This window comes from Colius striatus, chromosome 7, assembly GCF_028858725.1.
Source record: "Colius striatus isolate bColStr4 chromosome 7, bColStr4.1.hap1, whole genome shotgun sequence".
Taxonomy (NCBI): Eukaryota; Metazoa; Chordata; class Aves; order Coliiformes; family Coliidae; genus Colius; species Colius striatus.
Window position 1 is genome coordinate 26,525,661 of NC_084765.1, and position 26,282 is coordinate 26,551,942.

At 38.0% G+C, this 26,282-nt stretch overlaps 2 protein-coding genes across 8 annotated transcripts; both read right to left on the reverse strand.

Annotated features, from left to right (window-relative positions):
• Nucleotides 1-4,032, reverse strand: GTF2A2 (general transcription factor IIA subunit 2). The gene is made up of 4 exons (XM_010205894.2): nt 3,943-4,032; nt 3,363-3,467; nt 1,964-2,090; nt 1-319 (listed from the first exon to the last, which is right to left on the reverse strand). Exons 1-4 carry the CDS (start codon nt 4,012-4,014, stop codon nt 294-296), a joined length of 330 nt encoding a protein of 109 aa, XP_010204196.1. The 5' UTR covers nt 4,015-4,032; the 3' UTR covers nt 1-293.
• On the reverse strand, nt 3,987-25,757 carry BNIP2 (BCL2 interacting protein 2). 7 transcript variants are annotated; one of them, XM_062000667.1, is made up of 13 exons: nt 25,636-25,738; nt 20,960-21,105; nt 20,321-20,451; nt 19,522-19,589; nt 18,300-18,467; nt 15,739-15,915; nt 14,980-15,082; nt 14,694-14,825; nt 14,087-14,173; nt 13,835-13,933; nt 12,382-12,417; nt 9,783-9,827; nt 3,987-4,076 (listed from the first exon to the last, which is right to left on the reverse strand). In XM_062000667.1, the coding sequence occupies exons 3-13, from the start codon at nt 20,368-20,370 to the stop codon at nt 3,995-3,997; spliced, it is 1,047 nt and encodes a 348-aa protein (XP_061856651.1). In that variant the 5' UTR covers nt 20,371-20,451; nt 20,960-21,105; nt 25,636-25,738; the 3' UTR covers nt 3,987-3,994. The 7 variants fall into 7 exon arrangements, with proteins under 7 accessions (XP_061856651.1, XP_061856650.1, XP_061856647.1 ...); XM_062000666.1 differs by having other exon boundaries at nt 3,995-4,082; nt 25,737-25,757; XM_062000663.1 differs by having other exon boundaries at nt 3,995-4,082.
• Between the last annotated feature and the right edge of the window lie 525 nt (nt 25,758-26,282).

Here is a 26,282-nt window from a genome sequence, read left to right on the forward strand (position 1 = left end):
TTCACCAGTTTTTAAATAAAAGTTTATTACAGAAATTATTTTGAACAAAAAAAGGCAACAGTATCTGTTGTAATAATAATTAAAAAAAGTAACATTATATTCATGCCCTATAAGGTGAACTGAAGAAATGCTACAGGTGTTTCTTCCGCTCTCAACTCTGTGATGCTTTCTAGTTTGCATTAACTCACATCTGCATCACAAGGATTAAGTATGAACACAGTCCCTTTCCATGCTCCTCTCCGGAAAAGTGCTGCATATTAACAGAAAATACTGCAGACAAACCAGAGTTCTATTCATTCTGCAGTATTGGAACCAGTGTCTAGGAAAGAAAAAAGAAAATGTGAGCATATGTCCCCCCTACTACAGTTGAATATAAATTAAAGAGAACCAATACCCCTTTCTAATATCTTCCCCAAACTCAAAGGCATTCCCCAAGCATTTTGGAACATGTTCTGTACCTACCCAATTCCCTCCCTGCTATCAGTGCGATGCACAAACTGGTTGTGCTGTTTCACTTCAGTTAGCAACATTGAAATGAGCCACCACAAAGCTTCGAAGGTTGGGTACACACATTTGCTATTAGGGCATTAAAAATACAAAAAGCTTTGCTCTAACTTGTAGTGATCCACAAACACTTACTGCAGTCAGCCACAAGCACATCTAGCTAAATTACATGATCTACTAAAGATAAAGGGTTTTGCACACCCAGTAGCATAGCTCCTGTGGAGTATGGGCTACAGTTTATTAGGCATTTTGAAACACATGCAAGAATGAGCATTATCTTCATAAAACAACAGAGAAAATTCTCTGTTCTGAACTTCTGTTGGAAGTGCCAATTAACACCAGTAACTTCTGGTATTACTACCATTACTGCTTTCTTCTTAGAGCTATGAAAACATACATAACTTGGATATGAAGAAAGATAAATAACTGATCAGTATGTTCCCTTAGCAAGTCGACTTCTTGGGGGAGAAAAAAAGGCTGTAATTTAGTTCTTTAAAACTTATCTGCATACTTTATCAAGAGTGAAAACAATTAATAGTTGGAAAATTAGGTTTCCTCTACTAACTATAATAGGCACACAAAAAAATAGAGTAAACTTATATGCTTGGCTAATACCAGAAGTGAAGCAAACAAATTCTGTCAGCTCTTCTGAACTACAACTTGAAGCAGGTATTGTAATCATGCCAGGATCAGGAACCCATGAACAACCTGTTTCAGAGGTCTAGGGTATATTTAAATAATCCTTTTCCATTCTTAGCTCCCTCTGTTAGCATTGCTCCCCAGGGATTAAACGAGTGGCACCATCTCACACATCTTTACTGATATTCTGACATGTTGATGGTTTGAAAAATAATAAACCAGCTTGCTACAAATGTCACTAAATTACTTTTTCCAGCAAAGAATTTCAAGCAACATTGACAAAAGTAATCCAGTCAAGCAGATATGGAACATAAACTCTGGTATGCAGTGTACATACAGTAGGCTTGCTGAGCAATATAGGAATCTTATGACTTGCAAATAAGCTTTCCATATGCTTGGGTCTGCTACTATCAAACACAGCAAACAGTGACTTAGTGTTCTCCGACAATTGCTTGCTCAGACTGAAGAAGCACTCCTCGGATTTAATAAAAGAGGGTGCTCTTCTAACAGACAGGTTAATACTAGAAAAAAATCAGCACACAGAAATTCAATTAAGATTACTTCTGACTTTCTAACTGCTCCAGTAGTACATTACTTCCCAATAGCAAGTGTACAGCACTAACACATTCCTATTTCAGTGCTTATGAGTTAGGGAAGAATTTAGCTTGTTTTTGTTTCATTTATCATCATATGTTAAAGTAAGTGTTACTCTTATCTGAATAATATAATCAATCTAGCTTTAATCAGACATTTGGTCAGAGCTTTCTAAAAATGATCAAGTCTTGCGTCTCAGCTTAGTTATATCGTACTCCATACTTACTTTTTCCATCACATGCTACAATTTTCACTTTATCCACTTTCACAAGTTCAGTCACCTCCCTAAATTCAACATCATTCAGTACAAATGTCCATACGTTGTCACAGAACCTGTATGTATTCAGAGACCCCTTTAAAAAGACAAGAGACATTTTCTATAGGATGCATCCAAACAGTAATAGAAAATATGTTTACTCTGTACAGAACTACGTGCCTCCTAGAACTAGGTTTGCCGTAAAGCCAACTGTGAACCCGAAGTGAACCTGAATTCGTACAAACGTAGCAAGCAAACAAAACTGAGGAAAACTGCACTTTAAATGCCCTCCAGTGGCTGAAATTTTTATGACCATATAATGACTGTATAGTCTCTCCAAGGGGAAGCTTCACACGTACGCTGTTTTATAACTTTTCTACTGTGTACAAAGGATGGGTATCAGAAAAGATTTCTCAGAACACAGGCCATAGGAAAAAAACATTAAAGCAATGATCATAAAACGTGAATTCTGCAATTGCTTATATAAAGTGATATTTCAAATAAAAAGTAATTATAAAATTGACCTAAGTGATGTGAAGGAGCATTGCTCATGTTTGAGGTACTACTAAGGATGTTGACGTGTAAACCTTTCAACCTTCATCCTCACCAATACTCTTGAACTTAAGTTCCAAGTAACATTTTTTTAATGTATCCACTAAGCACATTCTGAACAACTTTCTGTACTATGTTACCTACACAAAAAAGTTAAGTGTGTTAGAAGAAAGACGTTATATGCTTTGTAATACAATTGATATGGTATAAAAATCTTAACAACTCACTTCATTAATGCATTATGAATAAACTGTAGAGGAGTATTAGGACAGAGTTAAAGGGACAACTGTTTTAGGGCTTAGATTTTTTTTTTCCTCTCAGAATTACAATCAAATTGACATTTAACTTATTGCTGGAAAAAACACCCCATACTCACTTTTCCTGTAACATCTACAGAAGATAGCTACAAAATAATCCAGTGACTTGCCTTAAGATAGATCTACAGCTCTCTAGTCTCTCTTCACATTATAGATGTGGCTGAAAATCTGTCCTCATCTCACTTCTGCTAAGTACATGGCATGTCTCCTCCTCCATCTGCAGGACACTGAGGATGACAATGCCACTCAAAGCATTTCCCTCTTCTTCTTTCCCACTTTTCATTCACCCATCAAGTGTGTTTCTGGCTTTTGTATTCCTTCAAAAGACCCCTAGCACAGTAAAAATGTAACAAGCCTTACAATTGCATACACAGTACATGTGTAAACAGCACAGAGCCAAAACAGACCTTGAGAAGTTTCTGCCTAGATCATACAGCTTATAACAACATTCTGCACCAACCGTGAAAAATTTTCATGTATTTTTTTATATATTTTCTTACCCTGAAATTGACTCTGTTCCTGACTCGTTGTGCCAGTGCTGAATTTATAGCTTTATCAAACTGAAGTAGCACCTGAAGGGCCAGCTGAGGCGTGATCTGCTGTGACTGACATAGTTGTTAAAAAAACAAGATAATTTGAGTTGTCTCAAAGTAAACTTAAAACTGCAGCAAAAATTTAAAATATCACATAAGGTTCACATGAAGTAGATCTCTGGAGCAGTTTACATTAACTGAGAGAAGAAACAATGTGCTGATATAATTTTGTACTAGACAAAAGATTTCTTCTGATAAATATATATTAAAAACAACCAGAACATCAGAAAATCAATTACAGCGATCCAGATTAACCTGGCTGTTCATTTATTTGGCAACACAACAGTGGATGATGCCACTCACATAAAACTCTTTCCTTTGCCTAAAATGTTAAGAAAAATGTTTCTCAAATGATTAGAGTACCAACAGCTTTTTACTTCAATCAGTAAGTTTTCCAAACGTTGGCCAGAAGTACCTCAACACAACGACGACAAACCCGTGGTCTTTTTACTAAGCTAACTGTCCAGACTCTAAATGCTACACGCACCTGTATGAGCTCATCCAGACTTTCCTGAAGACTGTTCCCTAGCGTGGTGTTTCTATACAGCTGGTATGCCATGGTTTACTGAGATGGGCTGGACACCTTCCTGAACATCCACGGCTCTGGATGCCTGTTGTGTCCTTGTTCTCATTAAAGAAAGAAAAAAAAAGAGAAAAATTTAAAAAAAACCCAACCAATCTAAAACAAATATAACGAGTCCTTGAGCTGCAAGGCACTGTAACAGCACCCTCAACTTTAAACATCATTCTGCAAACACTGACCGACAAATCAGAGCGCTCAAGAGCGCAAAGCATTAACGACCGTCAGGAAAACTGGGGAAGGCAGTAGGGAGGGAGGCGGTGGCTGCCGGGCCGGCACCGAAAGGCCTTTGTGCCCCCGCTGTTGGACTGCCACAGCGACCCCCGCCCCGCGCGGCGCCACGAGCGCGCTGTGCAAGGCCGCGGCGGGAATCTCCAGCGAACGCCGCGGCCGGAGCGGCCTTGCGCCCCGCCCGCGGGCCCCGCCGCTCCCCGAAGCCGCCCGCGGCCTGGCGAACGAGGCGCAGGTGGCAGGGAGGACGTGCCGCGCAGGCCGCCGGGCCCAGCCCGGGGCTCCCGCTGCGGTCGGCCCATTCGCAGCCCCAGCCTCACCCGCTCCCAGCGCCCGGAAGAAATAGGGCCCCTGTCGGCCGCCCCTGGCCCGGAAGCGGAAGCAGGACGGCTGGGGCCAGGCTCGTCCCGCCTACCGGAGCAGCGGGCGGAGCGGCGGGCGGGGACACAGCCTCGGCCCGGGGAGCTGGCGACGGGACGGGGGCAGGGGCATGCTGCGGCTTCCCCTGGCGTGGCATTCCCTTTAACTTCGAGTGAGGGGTCACGGTTTGAAATTACATATTAACGACCAGTTCAGGGGGCTGTAGTGCCCCGTTGCGGTTTATTTTACAAGGTAGTGCCCTCCTTAAACTAAGCCTTAATCCATTTTCCTCTACTATACTCGAACCTGTAGCCCCCTGCCAACAGCCTTTGAAATATTTGACTGCAAAATGATCTTCAAAATAACTGTTCAATTTCACAGCGACTTGTCAAATGGCACCTACAATGCTTTGGGAACAAAATTTCCTGGTAAAGAGTGAAGTGGTGGTGTATCCAATCACAAAAGGTTCTTGTCCTCAACATAGTCCTAAGCAAATAAAAAAACATTCAGACCTTTTGCACAGGTATTTATTGTATATAGCATTTTTATTTTTTTCCTAATTAAAAAGTTTCCCATAAGTATGAACAACTAGCACATTCAGAAGTGTGTTTAGCACATTACTCTCCATTACACCTTGGAACAAACAGAAAACAGAACCTCATTTAAAAAGAAATGACCAAAACATTAAGAGGTAGGTGAAGAGTCTTGTACTTACATAGTTTTATATGAAAGGGGCAAAGGAAAATAGTAGCAATAGTAAATTAAACCAATTTTATCATCTATGATTCATAGCCTATTTGCACAAGTACTACAGCTTCATTTTGTTAAACACCGCACATTTCCCCTATCACCCATTGAATTTTACTGACTGTAATAGACAATGTTCTAACCCTTCTACCTCCCCCTTCAACCAGATGAGTGCCCACTACTCAAGACTTGTCTTCTTTGTTCCAATGACTGAATAAAAAAACTGCAGAGCCACTGTCCCCCATGAATATTTTTATCTTAGGCAGCTGAGCAAGCTAGCCTAAGAACACAGTAAGATAAGGACTTGATTTTTTTTTTTTAAATAACACTCCAGTAGTTTCTCCTCAGATAATTTTTCAATATTAAAAAAATCAGTGCATTTAAAAATCCAAGTGATATGGGCAGTTCAAATTGCAACACCAAAAAAAAAAAAAAAGATTTAGTTGAGCAAAGAATGGCTTCAGTTTTGCTGATCTCAGCCGTGCTTGAAGGGAATGATGAAAAATCTGTAACACTACTGCACCCTCTTCACTTCACCAATGCCCTTTTTTCCTTTGAGCTCAATATAGGGAGCAAGATGTGATAAGGGAAACAATGTAGTTTAACAATGTAGTTTGCAGCTGGGTAAGCTGCAAAATCTGTCTTTTAGAACACAAATATTTAAATATTCCTTATACTTCAGAGTGCTACTCTGGCTAGAACCAGGTATCCTTAAAAAGTATAATTAAAGCACTTATTTTAAGTGTCTCCAACCACCAGTCGGTGAAGCAAATCCTCTAGAGAATGACCTGCATCCACAAGGATTCAATAAGAATTTTCACCAAAAGCTCTGCAAGACTTCTGCAGTGACAAAAAACACCCAAAAGTCATTATCTCTCCCCAATCTGTTCCTCTTATGAGACTTTTCTGAGGGAGACTGGAATGACTTGAGAATTGGAAGTCATCTGCAAAGACAACAACTTTTGCTAAGATATGCATTTAAGCCATAATAAATACTGTATAAATCCATAGGATACACAAACAAAAAATTGACACTGGAAGAAATACACTACTCACCAAGAAAATGATTCCTCTGTAACAGATTTAGTTTAAAAAGTGCTCATTCACAATACAGTTCCATTATTTTCAGTTAACTACAGACATTTCAGGAGATCACATCAGTGAAGCTGATGTATGACTAGGCACCAATGCCACCCTCTCCTCCCTATGACACACTTAGAGGTCATTTCATTAAAAATCCATTACTGCCAACATGCAACCTAATCTCAAAGAGTACTACAAATTAACTGTTGAAAGGTTTTAAGCTGTCATTAAAGCATTTAAGTGTATGATGCAACAACCTTGCTGAAACACGCTAACATTCAGAGGCTATATACTAATTGTATGCAATTCTGAATATAACTACTGTTTCTCAGCACAAAGTTCCTCACAGCAAGAAGTACTATTTTTCACTTGTTCACTGAAAATAAATGGAAGAAAATATGCTAAGTTGCACTGTTATGAACAAGGTTACATATTATTCTAGCTACTTTTAAGCTTTTTGGAACAAGAATTTTTCCACTTCAACATCCTAGAACCTCAAAGCCTTAAATCTGCTTCAGCACTAAATCCTTATATATCCCTCTCCATTACTTTCTAACAGAACATGGCACACAATGTCAAGAACATCCAATCCATCTAGAGTCTACTCACATCAGCTTTTAATGACACCTTCTTCAAATTCTTTACCACTTCTGAATGCTTACTTTGTAAACTGATTTCTGCAACAGGATGTCACATCCACACACAGAGAAGCCACAGGCCCAAACATTTCTACTTCAGTTCCACACAGTAATAACAAAACAAAAAACTTATTACCACATATATATAAACAAACTAATGAGATCTCCAAATCAAAAGTGACTCAAATTACTTTTTTAAACAGGGTTCAAACTGTATTTGAGCAACATGCATTTTACTTTTAGAAGAAAGTGCCACTGAAGAGAGAATTCCCTACAATACTGTATCTTCTCACTAAGTGATTCAGGTTGGGAAATAAGTTTTAATGGTTTTAAATACTAAAATATATTAAATTTTATAGATTCTTTAAAGATAAGTTTGGCAAAAAGTTACCCATTTGAGAGGATGATAATTTTGGGACCTCTTTGCTTTTTGTAAACATCCACCTTACCATTAAACCATGAGCTGAAGAAGGCCAGAGGAGAGAGATTTTTCAGTACATCTGTTTCTCAAGCTGCATCTCTTTAGGGATAGAAGAGCTTTTGTGCTGTATATGCTTTCACAAGAACTTATACTAGAAAAATAAATGATTCAGTAAGCAAATTACAAATTCCCCAAAGGAAACAGTACTACTGCAGCATGAAACTGTAGAAATCCTCAACCACCAGAAAAGACAATGACAGTCCTATCGTCTGATAATATGGCCTATACAGGGGACTGGCTACTCTGTTCTGCACTATACAGAGGAAACAATATGGCACAGACCTACATTCCTTCCACTAAGAACATGATTTTACTTTAATTCAGAAATGCCTGAAATGAGATGATCATAATGCTTAGTATCTAGCTTAGGACCCACACAGTAACAATCAGGAAAGTTTACATGTTCATAAAATCCATACTGTGAAAGTATAAGAAGTAAATAGGCTGCGTCAACTTACTGACTAGAACTTTCATATGGGTCAGCCTCAAAAACAAAGCAGGAGGTAAGATAGTCCCAATAAAACTGTTCACATTTGTGTTCTGCAATCAGAGCAAGATCAAAACCGAATTAAATAGATGCAAGGAAACCTGGAATTAGCATTGCCTATTGAAAGAGAAGATTCTGCACATTAGTCTCTTTGAAACTACGATACAGAGGCTACTGTAACTGATGTACCTAGATCTTGAGACGAAAGTCTCTCAATTGCAGACTTAACTCCCAGAGAGGTGGGCAACCAATCTGACATGAACACGTTCTCAGAGTCTACACAAGTATCATTAGAGACAGTAGACTGTGAATTGGTAAGACTTGGCCATGGAACTCTCAACTGCTATTTATCAGTGTCAGGTAGTAATCTGGTTAAATGCAATCTTATTTTCTTTAACAGTTTAACACAATTTCTTAATATAATCAAGGCCTGATCTTTTTGGCATTAAGACACAATTGTGAGCACAATAAAAACCAGAAGTGAAGATTTAATGTATTTGCTACAATATTATATTGCTCAACTCCTGAATGATTTGCATGCACTTGCCGTTATGGGGAAATAGCAATGATTATCATCAGACATTACAAACTTCCACAACATACCAACCAGTGCACTACTGTTGCCTTGGGAAATCTAAAAACACTACTATATCTCCAAGAACAGTTCTCATAGACACAAGTTGACTGACATCCTGGGGACAAAAAAAAAAAACCCAAAACCAAACCCAACCTTTAAATAACTTTAACTGCACTGAGTGCTGGTATAATGTGCCAAACATTTAGAAATCGATGTTTCCTCTACAAGGATGACACAAGCAATGTAAGACTCCCTCATATCTCTGCAAAAAAAATGACACTATGGCTAGGATACCTAATGCAGCTCCCAAGCTCTACTCTGAAACCAGAGTTCCTACTGGTGACAACTGATATTCATCCAGAAAGAACCACAATTAATTAATTTCCTACTGGTATCTGAGACAGCCTTGATTTACTGAAGCAGAATCTAAATTTTCTACTTGAGGAAGGTCTCTTATCTCAATAGTCATTCAACAGTTCAGCTTCTATTGGGGCTTTGGTTTAAGTCCTTTGGCCAACCGACTGAAGTTCACAGAAATGCAGTTTTGCATTCTGAAAGAGAGAAACCAAAGCTCAAGCTCACTCTAGTGAGGTAAATGAGTGAACAAAAATAGGGATCTCCACACTTGGTCAAAGACTACATTATGTGAATGTTAATATTCCAACAAATTAACATTTCTGTGACAAGAAATGCACTTGACCATTTACAGCAAAACAGATTTATATAATAACAACAACAAGAAGTAGTAACTTATGGCCTTGTCTACCTGCAAATAAATTCCTTCAGCAGGTATACATGATATATTGCTCAGTCATAAAAATATATATTATCTCTTTCCTTTAACATTTAGGTATATAAATATTTTACTGAAGAACATGCATCATTTAGATAAACAACTGCAAGAACATTCTCTGAAAATATAGGGTTGACATTTAGCAATATAAAATGATTATATAAACATAGCTATTAGGTCAAGACAAATCAATACAGCAGTAAGCAGTCCACTGTGTGCTAGTCCAAAGACATTAAGCACTTTTTGCAACAGGTTATATAATATATACACACAGAGAATGCATTGTAAATGGAGAAAGTAGCATCATTCCATCTGCATATTCTTCAGTCTTGTTTGCACTCCAAACTTACTGTTCACTTTTCTGTTCTTGCTTTCCATTCAGCTCTTGGTCAACTCTGCTTGGCAAAGAAAGTAGTAAAATTAAAACTATGTTAAGAAGTAGTTTAGTTTGATAGCTCATATATTAAGCAAAAACTATTCAACTGGAAAACACAAAGCTTTTACATGGAAAAAGTTTCAGTAAATAAATATGAAACTAAGATTTTTATTGAATGCAGTCACAACAATGTCCTTCAAAAAACCCATTTATTTTCCTACTTCCCCTAGAAATAAAAAATTAAGAAGCTATTTAAATAAATAACATTTGAAAGGAAGAACTTGAAAAGCACAAGCGGAGTTTGACTGCAGAAGAAAAAAAAAACAGAGTCTGTGCTTTTATTAATGAATGTGAGCAGGGACAGAAGTTTGTAGGTAATGTGACAACACTGTCAAGCACTATTACTTTGATGGATTCATACACTGCAGAACAAGCAGAGAATTACCTTTAATATTATCGTTATTAAGCCAAGAAGGTAACAGCACTATTTGAATCAACAGCAGTTAAGCAGCTTCTTAAATACTTTTTCTAGTAAGTTTAACTACCCAAGAAAAAAAAAAGAATCATCATCATGCTGCTAGAACTGTTTTTTTATTGGGCCTTGTTTTTTTTGTTTTTTTTATTTTTTTTTGCTCATCTGCTTCAGGACTAGCAGACAAAAATGTTGCTTTACAGTGGATGGTTGACAGTCCTGCATAAGATGTACTTTTTCTCTTTACAGTAAGAACAAAGTATGGTCTTAACTACATCTTCTGGAAAGCAAGTTGTGCATGGAGATAAATTTATTTTTAAACTACCAGCAGTCTAAAAGTGAAAGAGACTAAGAACACTTTTTTTCTTCTAACAACTTGTGTCACTGACCTGTCCAGTCTCTCAAAGTATAAGCAGACAGTTTTTTCAATATGATAAAAACTATGACAGGTCTTCTAGGTCATGAACCAATAAAAGACAGAAGTTGTTTGTTTTTTTTCTTTTGCAGTGGAAAGAACTGAAGCTGGTACATAAAGATCCTATAGGTCTGGAGTAGAGGTCCCTTCCAGCCCTTGAGATTCTGTGATCTAGAAACAAGTGTCCTAGTCAAATACCTGTTCACCTCCACAGCATGCAGCTGCAACTCATCCCTGTCCTCACTGCAATATCACAGAAAAAGCACATTTTGATGTGACTTACAAGACTAATCAGAGCAAGTGTAAGACAATATGCTGAACTAATGAAAACACGCTATGCATAAACATATATCTGACAATATAAATCCATGGAAGTGTATCATATTCTAGCTTCCAAAGTGCTTCATAAAAAAGCCAAAGAATTCCTACTACCACATCCAACAAATTTAGTAACTAAACTTCATCACATGTCCTTTCCCCTATGTCATGTCTACAAGTGCTTTCAACCTGATTAAAGTCTCAATATCAAATAATGCTTATGATCTCTTCTCTATACGTAAGTGTTATTTGGGAACATACTACTTTTTACAAAATGATGGTAGTATAAGGGATGCTATTGACAGGAACAGTAAAAAGTGCTTTTTGTACTGAAGATTTTAAAAGGTTTTACAATCCTGCTTGAATGTCTCAGGTTTGCAATGAGCTTTTTAATAGAATTAGGTCAAATTACACGTGGTGGGGAAAAGAAAAAAAATCAAGCAGAACTGTTGTTCAATAAATACTAAAAAGGTTTCTTGAGCTTGACAGGCTTAGTACTTCAGGTTACATACTGCAAAATTATCACTTCATTGGAATAAGTCCTAGATATCATTCAACACTTGGCACTAGCTCTGCTAGGTTTCAAAAAGAATTTAAATTAATTTTATTTTAATCTGTGTTCCTCTCTGTGCCCAGTACCCATTTAGATAATAAGCTTCCCTCAAGTTACACACGTGCAGAATAATTAACAGTTAGTAGCAAAACCTTTCAGTACATTTGTTAGTGACAGTGAAAAATCTATATTCATTCCAAAAATTTCATCTGCTGCTGGAATAGCTTGAATAGTTAGCAGGAGACTGAAAATTACGAAAATGAAAATCCAATGTTTATTAGCAAGGAACATAGGCATTGCAAATACAAACAGCACTCAAAATACTAATTTAGATTGCATCTGTGCAAGATAACTAAAAAGGTAGCGAATATCAAAGATATAAAATACAAAAGTTATTAGAACATCTTCCAGAGTTGCATGCCTGCTGATGCATAGCTACAGCTTAGTGCCTGAAACTAGCTCTTCATTCAGACATCTTGTTAGAAACAGTGAAACTTCATTTAATCAAGTCATACAGAAGCACTACTTTTTGCCTTTTGAAGGTTGTTGAGAATCCACATATTCCCTAAAAGTGAGCATCTCAAGAGTAATAGAGACTATTCACAAATATCTGTTTCAACATCCAGGGCAAGTTCTTTTAGAGGATATAACATACGTGCAGGTAGTATAGTTACTTTTTCTGCATAAAAACTTAATCACTAGTGCATGTTTATATTTACAAATGCTCATTCCTTTATGCAAGCCAATCAACTGGGAGTTAGTTGCAGTGCAAATGGTCTTATCTAGATGCAACCCTAATCAAAATATGAATATACCTTTTCTGTTTCTTTCTAAACTTTTCTTCTTCATACCTTGGTGAAGAAAAGTTTGATTTCAGTAAATATAGCATATGAAGGCCAAATTCATCAGAAGTTGAAAACTGGTATTAGTGTTGATATACTTTGTAAAAACATACTGAGTTTTGAAACCCATATAAATCAAGAAAAAATACATTGTACTGCCAACATCTGAAAGATTTAGTTACTGTGACATAACATGCAGATTGAATACAACTTCTTGTACAATATTAACACCCATCACTAAAATTTAAAATGCATTCATAACAGTTTGAAACCAGACATAATCTTCCACAGAAATAATAGAATTAACTCCGTAATTTAAATCAGAGAATTAACTCTGTCAAAGATCAGCTTTCACACAACAGTTAAAGGTTCAACAATACAGAAGACTTGGAATGACAGCCTGAATATTTGTAATGCATATTTCAAAAGCTCCAGTAAAAAAAAAAAGATTCTAAAGATGACACAAGGATGCTTTAGTGTCATCACTTCTTTCCTCCATGTCCCAAGAAATATGTTTTCTCTATTTTAAGAAAAGTTAATCCATGCAACTGGTACCAGCTGTTTACTGCAATAACCAGCCATTTGCAGGGGTCAGGAGGGATTTGCCCAACAAGGATGTGTCCTTCTGTACAGCATGTGAGACAGTCATCCTTCTTTATTGCGTTCTTAGTTTGTGATCACCTACTATGATGCATAATCTATACATTTTGTGTGTTACATCCTCTAATAGGCTGATCAATTTAGCATCAGAATTGTTGATATTTTCATCTGGCTCTTTTAAATAAAACTCAGGTTTAGAATTTTCCCCATTACTGCACCCACAAATGCTATTAACAAAAGTATCATCGTGATATTTGAGATCAGATTTGTGCTGACAATAAAATGGATACTTGTATCTGAAGGGAAGGAAAAGGAAAAACAACAAGGACGCTGATGCTTCCTTCACCTCTTCAGTGTAGTTTTAGAACTGCTACAGGTAGGGATTCAGTATTTTTCCACCATAGCTCTTTTAAATGAAGTCCCAACCCAAGTTATATTTTTGTCACTTAACTTGTTGTACATGTTATTATGAACACTGAAGACACTATAAGTAACTTCAGTATCAATATGCTCAGAATTTCTCACACAAACCAGTTTAGTACACCAAGGGGCAGAACAACTGGAATGAAGCCTTGTCTCTAGAGGAATTAACTCACATTTGGTAGTTACATAAGGCTCTATCTGTGAAAATCCCTATACACTGACTATCCATGCTACTGCATACCAAACTGCAATGTGGTCAGACTCCTCCTAGACATAGCAATGATCTTAGTAGAATTAAATTTTATTAAGTGCCAAGCATTACATTCAAACCAATCACTGAATACAATATATACTGGTTCTAAAACATGATCAGCATAGAACACGTTTGAATAATAAAACGTACTGTTTTATGCATTCTGGGATGCCAACGTATTCCATGGGGATGAGCTCGGCTAGTTCTGCCAGGGTAAAGACATACCTAATTTTTTGGCTGAATTTTGAGCTGTAGAAGAACAAATGCAGGGTACAGTTACAACTTAAAATTTTTAATTTTGTCAATATTAAAACAAGTTTAAGTTTTAAAGTGAACAGTTGACAGGTTTTTCTTTAAAAAATAAATTAAAGAATAGAAATAAAACAGCTTCCAGAGTATTACCTAATAAAAGGCTTTGTGATGGCCAGAAGTGTTCTGATGAACCAAGAAGGATGAACTATGATTAAGGACTTCAGATTTTTTCTTAACCTGAAGGATTCAAGCAGCAGACATAATTATTGGAACAAAAAGGCAGCATGACTAAAAAGAGTTCAGTATAAAAAAAAAATCTGTTCTGACATTCCATTTTCAGAAACTACCATTCACCAGACAAAAGAAATACCACAGGACTGTACAATCAAAACTTAAGTTATTGTATCAGTAACAACAATAACAAGGAAATAACATTCCTGAAGTTCCGCTGAATCTTTTTACACAGCTAATTTTGAAGTGGTTCTTGAAGAATCAACCTTAGTGTATTAAGGCATGAAATTTTAAGGACATTCTAGTGGAAACAGTGTTTAGTATTCTAACACTATTTAAAAAAATGCCACGTGCCTGTAGCGTTACTCCATACTGTCTTATCCTTGGAAGATGTTTTTCAGTACACCAAGCAATTTGCTTAATCCAATCATAACCAGTTGTTACTAGACACCGCATTAAACAGCAGTTTTTCCTAAATATCACTACCCACATGAATATTGTAAGAAAGCACTGCAGAACATCTTACCTTCTGTCAATTTGCTGGTAACATTTCCTAAGCCAGCCTAAACCTGGCATTTTTCTCCGTGTTGTTGCACCATTCAGGTAAACAATCATATAGTTCTCTGCTACTAACAGCTCTAAAGTGCCAATTACGTACCTGCAGAGACAAGCAGAGTTTGCAAAATTTGCTAAGTTTCCCTCATCCAAAATATAAAAAGCTTCATAAAGAGAGAAGTAATTGCCCTTACATTAAAATGCCAAGTCTCATGATGTGAGATTAAGACAATATTCAGAGGCAAATGATAACTTACTTAAATAGATTGTCCATTAGGTATCTGTAGTTAGGCTGGCTGCTTTCAGGCATAAAGCAAACAGCAAATACAACAATGGCATTTAACCCATCACCATAATAACCTAAAGACAAAAAATAAAATAGCAATAGTGACAAAGGTGACTACACATTGATTACATTTACACAAAGTCAAGCACATTCCCCAAGGTCTTTCATTACTTTCCTTTAAGGAATTTACACGCATGTATTCTACAGAGACAGATTCACACAGTTACAGAACATCAAGATTTCTTTTTCTAGTTTGTCTCCTTTTGAAGGAAATAGCTGAAGTTGATGTAAATTAAGTGCTGTAACTACAGTCAACATCTGAATATATAATCTCAATATATTTAATCACATTTTATATTTCCAACTCATCTTCCAATCTAAACCACATACTGTTGGGAAGAGTCATTAATTGATTTAGGCCTTAGATGTACAGTTAATGCTTTCAACACTCCTAAAACAAAAAAAGTCACCTGTTCTACAGTATCAGCGCTACAAGTGTAAGTACATCTCATTACTTATCTGCACGTTAGCAGTTTAACCTGAATATGGGTACATTTTGGAACTTTAGTCTAACAGAGGAAAAAATATTAAATAATCAATCATATGTCTTAATACTGCATCAATGAATCATCACATGAGTCTTGATGCCCAAGGCTTTTCATATGCCACCTCACTCAACCTGAAGAAGTAGTTTCTGAACATTTTCTCTCAGCACATCGCTGATCCTTACCACCATGACTGATAACTTTTTTATATGGTTCAATTGCCTTCATGTCCACCCTATGGTCCTGTTCTCCAATCCTAAATGTTCGCCAGTGTCGACCATCATCTTTCTCCTCTGTGGCAGTGTATTCAGTAAGTGATCCTTTCCTAATTACATCAGTAGTTTTTGGTTTTGGAAGATCATCTGCCAAAGGTAAAGCATATTCAAGATCCACTATGAATACCACATACTGTGACAATCAATCACAACACGGGTTAACCACTTTGCTATCTAATCTATTTCTTTAGCCAGTCATATATCAGCTGACTTAGTTCCTTCAGTCACTACAAAATACCATTTCATATGTCACATATTTATCAAAATAATTGATGTTGGCAGTTATCCATTGACTGTAATGTTCTGTGTTAAAGCACATGACAAATTTCCATTAATGTGAGAAGCCTGTTTAATTTGTAGGCTTTCAGAACGCAGATTTCGGTGATACTTATCAACATAGACAAAGTGGTTAACTCGAATGATAATTACACAGGTTGCTTAATCATAGATTTACATAAAAGCATGATTTGAAACATTGACAGTACCTTGCAAGCAGACATGCAGGCAAACCTATTAGAAATTACATCTAATTTACATGTGTGCAATCAATATATATGAAATTTATGCTGATAGCAATCTGCAAAACAATTTGCTCCAATTAAATTATGATTCTTGACTTTGTTGCATAGATCTTACCCAAAGCGAGAAAAACCTACTGCAAGTTAGTTGTCTGTTCCCAAGACAAAGCTGTTAATTGAAACTATCCTTCCAGGAAAATGAAGGCAGCAGCATTAAAGGAAGAAAAGACAGAAACCCTTTTCAGCCATTTTTAAAAACAAGGCACAAACATCCGGAACATTTCCTTTGCATCATGGCAAAATCAATCCTAAACACCATTTCAGTAGAAAGATGAAAATACTTTTACACAGGTAAACCCACGCTCCATTATGAAAACATGACTTGTAATGTCTTTAGCCTTTAAAAAAAAACCCAACACAACAAAACCTTATTGTAAACAGTGTTTCTTCATTTATAAGCTATCTCAGAATGAAGATCAGATACTGTTTCCTATGTAATAGGGAAGAGAGTTTCCTGTTTAATTACTTCCAGAATTAAAAAATAATAGTTGACTTAAGAATGTTTCTAATAAGTAAACATGTAAAGTCATGAAGTTTACAGGAGTTAAGACTCCTAACTGTTTGACCAACATAACAGTTTTTGGCTTACATAAAAGGGCCTTTAAAACACAACTAAACTAAATTCAAACTTTATTTTAGGTAAAAAAGTTTTGTTAGAATATCAAATGATCTTAAGATCATTACCAGTGTGCCTATAGCTAAGCTAACTTCCTATCAAGTAACTTCAGAATTACTTGACACACAATAGAGGCTCTTCTACCACTTCCAATCAGGAAAGCATGCAAACTCTAAGGTTACTGACCTTTTGCCATTCTCACAACCATGCGAAAGGAGATCAGGTATTGCTCATTTTTTTGTTTTTAAAAACCATTCAGTCCTCCTTAAATACAAAGTCTTGCAACTCACCAATTTCTGACTAGCTATTCTATAATCTATATATCTTCATATAGAATCACAGAATCGTTAATGGTTGGAAAAGACCTTTAAGATCATTGAGTCCAACCACTAACCCCCCACTGCCAGGTCCATCACTAAACTAAACCATATCCCTCAGTACTTCATCTATGCACTTGTTGAATATCTCTAGGGATGGTGACTCCTCCATCTCCCTGGGCATCACTTTCTAATGCTTAATAATCCTCTTGGTGAAACAGTTCTTCCTAAAGTTCAAATGTGTAAGCTAAACCTCCCCTGGCACAACTTAGACCCATTTCCTCATATGCTATCATTTGTTACCAGAGAGAAGAGATTGACCCCAACCTCCCTACAACTCCCCTTCAGGTAGTTGTAGAGGGTGATCATATTTACTCTCAGCCTTAACACAGTATTAGAGGTGTGGCCTCACCAGTGCTGAGTACAGGGGGACAACCACCTCCTTGGTCCTGCTGGTCACACTACTTCTGATACAAGTCAGGATGCCATTGGCCTTCTTGGTCACCTGCTGGCTCATGGTCAACCGGCTGTCAATTAACACCTCCAGGTCCTTTTCCACAAGACAGCTTTCAAGCCATTCTGCCCCAAGCCTGTAGCATTCCTCTCTACTGAAAACTAATCTATAATCCATATAAACCAATTTTTTTTTTACCCTCCCAGGCTGGTTCTTAACAACATATTGCCTTTGAGAGGATTTTCCATAACTTTGAGTCTTACAGGTGTTTAATGACATTCACCTAAGTTTATTTGAAATTACAGCTATTGAGTTACCTGTTTATTAAACAGTAAAGGTCTGACTGCTCTTTAAAGATTCACTGTGCCTATTCCGAGTTCCTAATCTGATGACTGTATTTTTCCATTTGCAGTATCGAGTCTAGTTATTTCCCATCTGAAAATCTGTTGAGCTGTGCATAAGACAGAAATATCTAGGGCATCAGATAAAAATAACAAAATACTTACCTTCCCATTCAAACTCATTGCTGTTTTCTGAAGGAGTATCCAAATCATCCAAATTAATTTCTCCACTCTCATCCAAGTCATCAGACAAAACAGATTCCTCACTACGATCCAAAGTTATGTTAATATCCGAAGCCATTAGTTTCTTTTTCACTTTGGTTCCATTAACCTCTGTGTTTAAAAAAGTGGTTTTAAATTTTTCCAAGTTAAAGTCATTTATAAGCATATTAACAAGCCAGAAGAGCACAGTGCTTTCTCAGAATGCACTGGAAGTTAATGTTGTAATTTGAACATGTAAACACAAGGGAAAACAGCATTTGAAAGTAAAATCTCTCAATTACTAAAGTTCACCCAATTGCAGACACACTATGATCACAGAAGTACATCTCTATACTCCCTACAGAAGAAAAATCTGAAATCCTGCTACCATCTATGCAAGTATTACCCATGGTAGCTATATCAAAGTGTATCACAAGTTGTGCTAGACATTATCCTAAATAAGTCTTGCAAATAATGCAATAGATTCATATCTTCAGCCCTTGCTTTCCTTACTATTTGTAACATCATAACTATCCTTCATGAAACAATACAAAAAAAGAAGGCTGACAGACAACAGTGAGGACAGAAAATTCAAGTTACTATTAGGTGAACACAGTATGTTTGGAGACAAGGAAAATAACTTGTGTGATTTAGACAGCAGTTGAAAGTGACGAATAATATAAAATGATTGATCCATCGCTAGAAATGCCGCAAGTAAAGCTGATAGACAAGAGCAAAAACATAGAAGTGTAAAAAAATCCCCATCTGTATTATTTCTTCTCTGACCATTCAGACAGGCAGTGCTCCTAAAAGGCCACAAAGGTCTGAAATTTGGAGCAAAACTAAGACAGGCTCTAGCTGATGCACAGAAACCAAACAATGAACCAAGACTCTAAGACAGGTCAGGAAGCAAGTGCAGTTATTCACTTTTGTCCAGTATTGCCTGAATAGCTCTCTTCACAGGGAAGATGAAAAGTCTCATTTTATTCCAAAACTCCTTTTTTTCTAGAAAAGATGTTGATAATATCCTTCAAACACAAAAATGTCACTTAAAATGCTATTTCCTCAAGCCTGACTTAAAAACCTCCCCCAACCCTTCCCTCTCAGAACCTTATAACAAAATGGAGTTTTAAAACAGCCATCTAAGTAGAAAGCAGTCAGCTTGACTGGAATGGAGTGTCCTTACCAGCTTCATTTTCTGTTCCAGCTGCAGCCAATATATCTGACTCAACAGGATCATCCTCTGGCAGAGGCCTGGTAAAGTAGAAACTGTTGTTACAAAACTCTTCTAATAGTTAGCTAAGTGGCAAATATTTACACTTAAAACACTGTTAAAAACAACTGTAGGATCATACTGAGATACATTTACTTATATTTAAGTTCATGCTTTCAGTAAACAAAGTACTAAAGTAGTATAAAATGTCTCTAGAGCATTCAAGTGACCATCTGCTGATGTGACAAACACTAAAATGCTAGTTGCTACTAGTGTGTCATCCTTAAGAAAACTTGTCAAATTTCCTCAAGCAGGAATATGACATTAAATGTGTTACAGAGGTAGCTTAGTCATGTTATGAAATCCCTCTGAAGTCAGCTGTTTTAGTTTCTTTGTTGGCCCAAGTATCACTAGCAGTCTTAGCTGCTAAAGATTTTGCTCAGAAATGTCACTTAATGAAATGTCTCAGCCTGTCAAACAAGATAATTGCAAAAGGTTACCACAGAACACAAAGAGAAAATTATAAATTTCACTTTGGTAATACTAGAAACTTCAACAGTAGCATCCCTGTATTACTTAACTTACACAGGAACATGAAGTGATCCCTTTCCACACCATAAAGAATCATGTCACAAAACTTTTTCAAGACTACTATATTAATGGAAAGAATTTCCAGACTGAGTGTTAGCTCACCAGGAAGACTTAAAAAAAAAAAAAAGCTTATTCTGGATGTTATATATTCGATTTAATTACTTTAATAAAAATTGTAAACCTTGGAAAATCTTCATCTTGCCATTCTTCCTTAAACTCAACACCTTCCATTCTCCAATCGACTTGAATTGCTAATAGAGACTGCTGACCAGCCAGAACCTCTTGTCTTCAGGACAGCAGGCTAAAGATGAACTGTAGGAACATAACAGAAGATGCTAGCTCAATACTTGCAGTTCCCATACTTGCAACACATTCTTTCACATATCACTAAGTTGAGGTATCATGCACAAGGAAAAAAAAAAAAAACCCACAAGGAAAAGTTTGACTTGTCTCCATTTTCTTTTCTTTTATATGAAACTGCTTATGAAATGGTTTCTCACACAATAACTTAGGTTGGAAGATATCTCATGTAGTCCAAAGCACTGCTCAAGCAGTATCAACCTCACAATTAAAAAATCTACGTCCTGAGCAACCTGATCCAACATTTAGGACTACATCAGTTCACTTTCTGGTGTTCACTCCCTCTCTCAAACTGTAAGAAACCTGATAGCTTTCTAGATTCTATAGGAGATAATAAATGCATATTATAAGGAAAAAAAAAGAACTAAAATACAACCTAGATATTAAAAAAAATCCACAGACTACACAAACAAATACTTTAAAGATAATTATTTCAGACAGTTTTTTTTGGAGAACTCACCCTGTGAAGTGCAAGTCAAACTCTGTTTTTTCAGGCTCACCCATCACCAGCAACACCACATCCGCAATAGTGGCACACAATAAACCATTCTGCTGACATGCAAGTCCAAGCCACTTGAAGTTCTTGTCTGCGCTGTCTCTAAAAGACTGGCAGGAATAAACTCATGTTAAGAAAATCAGCACTGATCAAAACAGGAAACAATGATACATTTTAAATGCAAAGAAACAGTCATCGCAGAACATGAGTAAGTACAAAGTTTGAATGCAATCATACTGTTAATTAAGCCAGAGAGACACTTTTTACATGGCTAGAAAGAAACAAGTTAAACTTACTGTTCTGTACGATCACCTTTCACAACAAAACTCAATTTCTCTTCTCCTGACCTGATTACAGCCACAGACCAATTTTAAAACATTGTGCAATGTCTAAAAATAAGTTACACAAGCTGATGAATAAAAAAATTTGAAGACTGAATTTTTAATAAAACTGCAGTACCAGAGACACATTAAAAACTAATGACCAAAATTTAAGCCTATTTTACTGACATTTCTCTGCTTTCTCCAACTGAAAATTCAAATAAAATTTCTACAAGGTAGCAACTGAGTTCATAAGGCTTAGACTCATTGTTTGAATCATTCAGCCCCTGCATCGCACAGGAACTGATAGTATGTGTCTCTGCACATCTTCAAGAAGCTGACCCCAGCAACTGTCCTCCCAGTTCTTCCTCTGTTTTGCCTAATATGCCGTTTGAAGTAGTTTCTGGCTGCTTGAGTTATGACTTTCCTCATGATACTCTCAGCATAGGGTTTCTCCTGGATACTAACTTACTGCGTGTTTGCAACAATGAATTTTAAACATTTGCTTGGAGAAAAGACTGTATTTTGATCAGCAGTAACAGTAAATATGTGAACAACTCCCTATGCATTTGTTTTAGGACACTAAGATGAAGCACGTGAAGTTTCACTAGGTACCCTGTGCACTCAAGAGAATACAATGGTTACGATTGGTATGGAACAGGCCATCTGATGCAAATACACAGTTCACTAATCAGACACTACACCTAATTCTTAACAATTTAGATTTTCTTTTAAGTGGCAGATGAAGAAATTAAAAAAAAAATACAATGAGGGGAAAAAAAAACCCCAAAACTATTACAAACAAACCCTCTTGCTGTGCTGCTGTCTAGAAGATGCTACTCTTGAGCTCATCCACACTGTGTTCACAATACAGTGCCCACAAGACAGTTTAAAACAGGCTTTTGGTCCAAGACTTGAACAGTTTTCTGAGCACTTTTGAAGAACAGTAAGTACTAAGTAACATCTATTCATTTCAGATATACCACATTTTAGTGTGGAAGCAACTCCTACTTGCACATATTTCACTACACTGAGACAAAATTGATGCACTAAAGCAGAGTTCAGAAGTTACTCATGTTGTAATCTAAGTTTAAGACACTTTTACAAACTACTTCTCACATTTCTTGGGTAATTCTCATCAGCAACCTCTCATTAAGGTAGATTTGAAAGCAATCATTCACTAAATACCGCATAGTAAAGTTTCAGACAACTTCCAAGGCAAGTTCCAAGTTCAACATCAGATATGCTTGTAGATTTTCAGCATCCTACTTAAAATGCAAACTAAGTAGTTGTTTTGGACATTGACTTAAAAGTCTCATGTACAAAAGCGCTATCATTTGTCAGCTAGAGGAATGAGAAATTAAGGAGAAAGGAAAATTAGAAAAGTTCTGACTTCAAAGTTCACTCCTGAATAATTTTATATCACTAATCTAAAAGCTCACAAAGCAAAGGAAAAAAAATTGTATTTCTGCATATACAAACTAAAGCAAGGTTTAGAACAGTCTTCCTACAGCTGCTGTAGTAGTGTTGACATCTTCTGCTTTTACTATGCCAAAGCCTCTATTTAACTCAGCTCTAAATGGCAGGGACCACCTCGCGGGACGGGATTCACGGACCACGCATCAGACCACTATGATCAATGCAGAAGCTATTTATTTTACTATTCAATCACATTATATATGTTACTCTTTTCTAAACACATGATGTATTCTATTATGATTGGACAGCTCAGTCTATCATGATCTGTTCACACGTCTAATAGCAGAATATGATTTGTTAAGCTCAACTATGTTAGTATCTTGATAGTAGCAGTTTCTACATTTTTTTACCTAATTCCTTCTTTATCTAATTTCTATTCTAAGCTTACACAGTTTCTTTCCCACACACACAGCTGCCTTCATATCTACATTCCTATAAGCAACTCGTCCTTGACTGTTCTTCAGGCCCATTGGTCACTGTCTGATATAGCTAAAGTTTGAGGCCTGCACCTGAGCCTAATGCAGCTTACGGTCTCATATAACCAAAGTCTGGCTGAGCCACATGTCCATTTTCCTTCAGGTACATTGCTACACTAAATCAATGCTCCAAAAGGCTTAACTTGAAAAATCCAATATATTGTAATAATGCAAGGATTTATTAGTCATGTAGAAGAAAAGTAGTTAATTTCTACCTGATGATAGCACTTTTCACAGCCAACTCAGAAATCCTTAGTTTAAGAACAGCAAGTATTATCATTTTTATCTCTTTCACAGAAGTGAAAGACGGGGAGCTATGTAAAGGTCAGAAACTCCAACACATAAAAGAAGATCTGGATGCATGATGGCCACGTGGTTCTGCTTTCTTACTGGAATCACGGGACATCGGTCTTTGCTAATATAAACTATCTCAACAGGTAAATTACAATATTACAGCAAGAAAAAAGGTATCACAAGAAAATGTCACTAAAACCCACTACTTTTCTGCACAGCTAATGAACTGATTTCCATTTCCAGGACATCAGGTTAAACCTACTTCAGTTTGCATCTTAAGAGTATAACTGCTTGAACCATAAGTCTAAAGATAGGTGTTTTCTTCCTTTTTCCTGGAAAAGAGGCAGTTGTCAGGATTCTGTCCTTAAAATCAAGCTGGCTTAGTTCACAAGTGCTGGAACACCAAATACAAGTGTTAAAAAGTCTGTTATAAACTGCCATTTCTAAAAAATTTAAAGTAAATTAGGACTCTCACCTGTTCCAGATGCTTTGAAAACCATAACAGAATATGTGAGATGATTTTATTCATAACGTTAAAGAGGGCTTACAAAAATTATTTCATGGGGTTTTGTCCTTGAGTTCTCAGAAGAAGGCACAAATAAATAGGAGTTATACATTTATATGGTCATATTGGCTATACAAGACCATCTACATTCAGCCCTTGATCAACATCTCAGCATTTGAAGCAGAACAAATATAGTTTGTTTTGCAAGACAACTGCTATAAGGAGCACGCAATTAAATTGTGTACCTAAGGAGCAAATGACAGCATGCTGCTTTCATCTCAAAATCTACTTAAAAAAAAAGTCAGCCTACTTCCTTCTACACTTTAACCTCTGCATTTTAACAGAACCATTAAGTGAGTATTACGTAAGTGAATTTCAGGTATTGAAAAGGTCCCTCAGTATTTTTCAGTTGATTTTACAGAAGCCAGACATGAGGAACAGATATCTTTCCTGCTACGCATGTACACACGGTGCAGCTCACTACAGCTTCTAGATTTTTTTAAAACCCCACATAGTCACACTAGGCCTGTCCCCAGCAAACTTTTCCCACCTCTGAAGATGGACAAGCAAAACCTTAACACTTGCAAGTTTGCATATGGAGATGATGGAAGAACTTTCATTAATAACAAGTCAATTCATCTCCTCTTATTCTCTTCTCTTGGCATCAAACCACAGAGAAATCACTCAGCTAAAAAATGAAGCTTTTGAAAATACTACTTTAAACTCCACATCCAGCACAATAGAAGAATCTGCATTTCTGAGGCATTGAGATTCATTTAAAGGTAAACAGTACCTTGTCAGACAACAGTCAAAAACAATTTATACCTTGCCTAAATACAATCAATATTCCCCTTTAAGATTTAAATATGCAAACTAGTTAACCAGAAAAAGGAACTAAAATATAAGGCACTCAAAAGCTCTATGCTTTAGACATAGCTCAACACTTAGCATTTGGTAAAGCTGCATCAAAAAAAAAAAAAGCTATTCTACTCACATCCCTCAATCGTTATTCAGTTCCACAAAAGAAAGAGAGGAGAAAGCTTCCATGACTGAAGACAACCCCTCAGCCCCACTGATGAAAGTAAGGCTGAAGCTTCGGCCGCTCTTCTGTGACTACTCTAATTGGGTTAGGGAAGGGACTATCAACACTAACGTGCCTTAAGCTACTAGCACCGACCAGAAACCGCACAGAGCGGGCGGCACACACGTCGCGCTCTCCGGAGAGAGCCGGGCGCTCGGCAAAGCGGGGTGGCAGGCCGATCTCGTTCCCTTTCCCGTGCGGTAGCCCCGGCAGAAAGAGGGTTCCTGCTCGCCGCCCGGGGAGCTCCGGCTGGAACAAGAGCCGCGCCATGCCGCTTACCGGGCCTGGCAGCAACTCTGACAGCCGAGGCACAGGCGGGCACTGCCCCGGTAGAGCTCCCTGCGACAGAGCCCGGTGCCCCAGCGCACCGGCGGGCGGCCAGGCCGCGACCCGGCCCGGCCCCGCCCCTGTCCTGCGCCACCACAGCCCAGCCCAGCCAGCGCTCAGGACCCTCCTCGCCGTTACCACCACGCCCGCGGCCGTACCTGGCGGGAGCTGGGCGGGCGGGCGAGACGCGGACAGGCCGAGGCCTCACCCCTGCAGCCGCCGCGGAAACAGGCCGCTACCCTGCGCGCGCCCTTCTTACCCGGAAACGCATACATCGCCGGGGTCACGTGACAGCGCCCCTCCGCCCTCACGCGCATGCGCCACCTAACGCCGCGGCCGCTCGCGCTCCGAGCAGCCGGCGCGTGCGCAGTCTCTGCTCCCGTGCGAGAGGGGCGCGGTGCGGGCCGCCGTGAGGGCGCCCGCGGGGCCGAGGCGCGCTGCTCGCTCCCGGCTGCGCCGGGCGGCCGGGCGGCCCTCAGCTGGAGGCGATTCCCGGCCTCGCCGCTGCTCCTGGGCGCCCACAGCCCCCTCCGCCGCTGCCTGGCTGGGCCGGGCAGCCACTCGTCACCGTGATGTTAGCCGAAGGGTCCGGTTTTGGGCCACGATAAACGGGACACGGAATGGAAAATATAAAGCCCGCATTAAGATCTGTGTACTAGGCTAGTATGCTGCGCCTGGGGCTTCAGGCACTCAGGAAAATACGAGCTGATGTTCGAAAGTGGAACCCTTTCCATGAGGAAAATACATAACATCAGCATTACATACTGGCGAGGCAGTGGCAGCAGAGTTACCTGAGCAAAAATCC

Coding starts and splice junctions, on each gene's coding strand:
- BNIP2 (XM_062000666.1), bottom strand. CDS start 20,370: ATGGAAGGTGTTGAGTTTAAGGAAGAATGGCAAGATGAAGATTTTCCA. Junction 13,934..14,086: donor ATCACAAAGCCTTTTATTAG/GTAATACTCTGG, acceptor GTTCTTCTACAG/CTCAAAATTCAGCCAAAAAA. Junction 12,418..13,834: donor ATCCCAGAATGCATAAAACA/GTACGTTTTATT, acceptor TTCTTCACCAAG/GTATGAAGAAGAAAAGTTTA.
- GTF2A2 (XM_010205894.2), bottom strand. CDS start 4,014: ATGGCATACCAGCTGTATAGAAACACCACGCTAGGGAACAGTCTTCAG. Junction 3,468..3,942: donor GTCTGGATGAGCTCATACAG/GTGCGTGTAGCA, acceptor CAACTATGTCAG/TCACAGCAGATCACGCCTCA. Junction 320..1,963: donor TGTAGCATGTGATGGAAAAA/GTAAGTATGGAG, acceptor TTTCTTTCCTAG/ACACTGGTTCCAATACTGCA.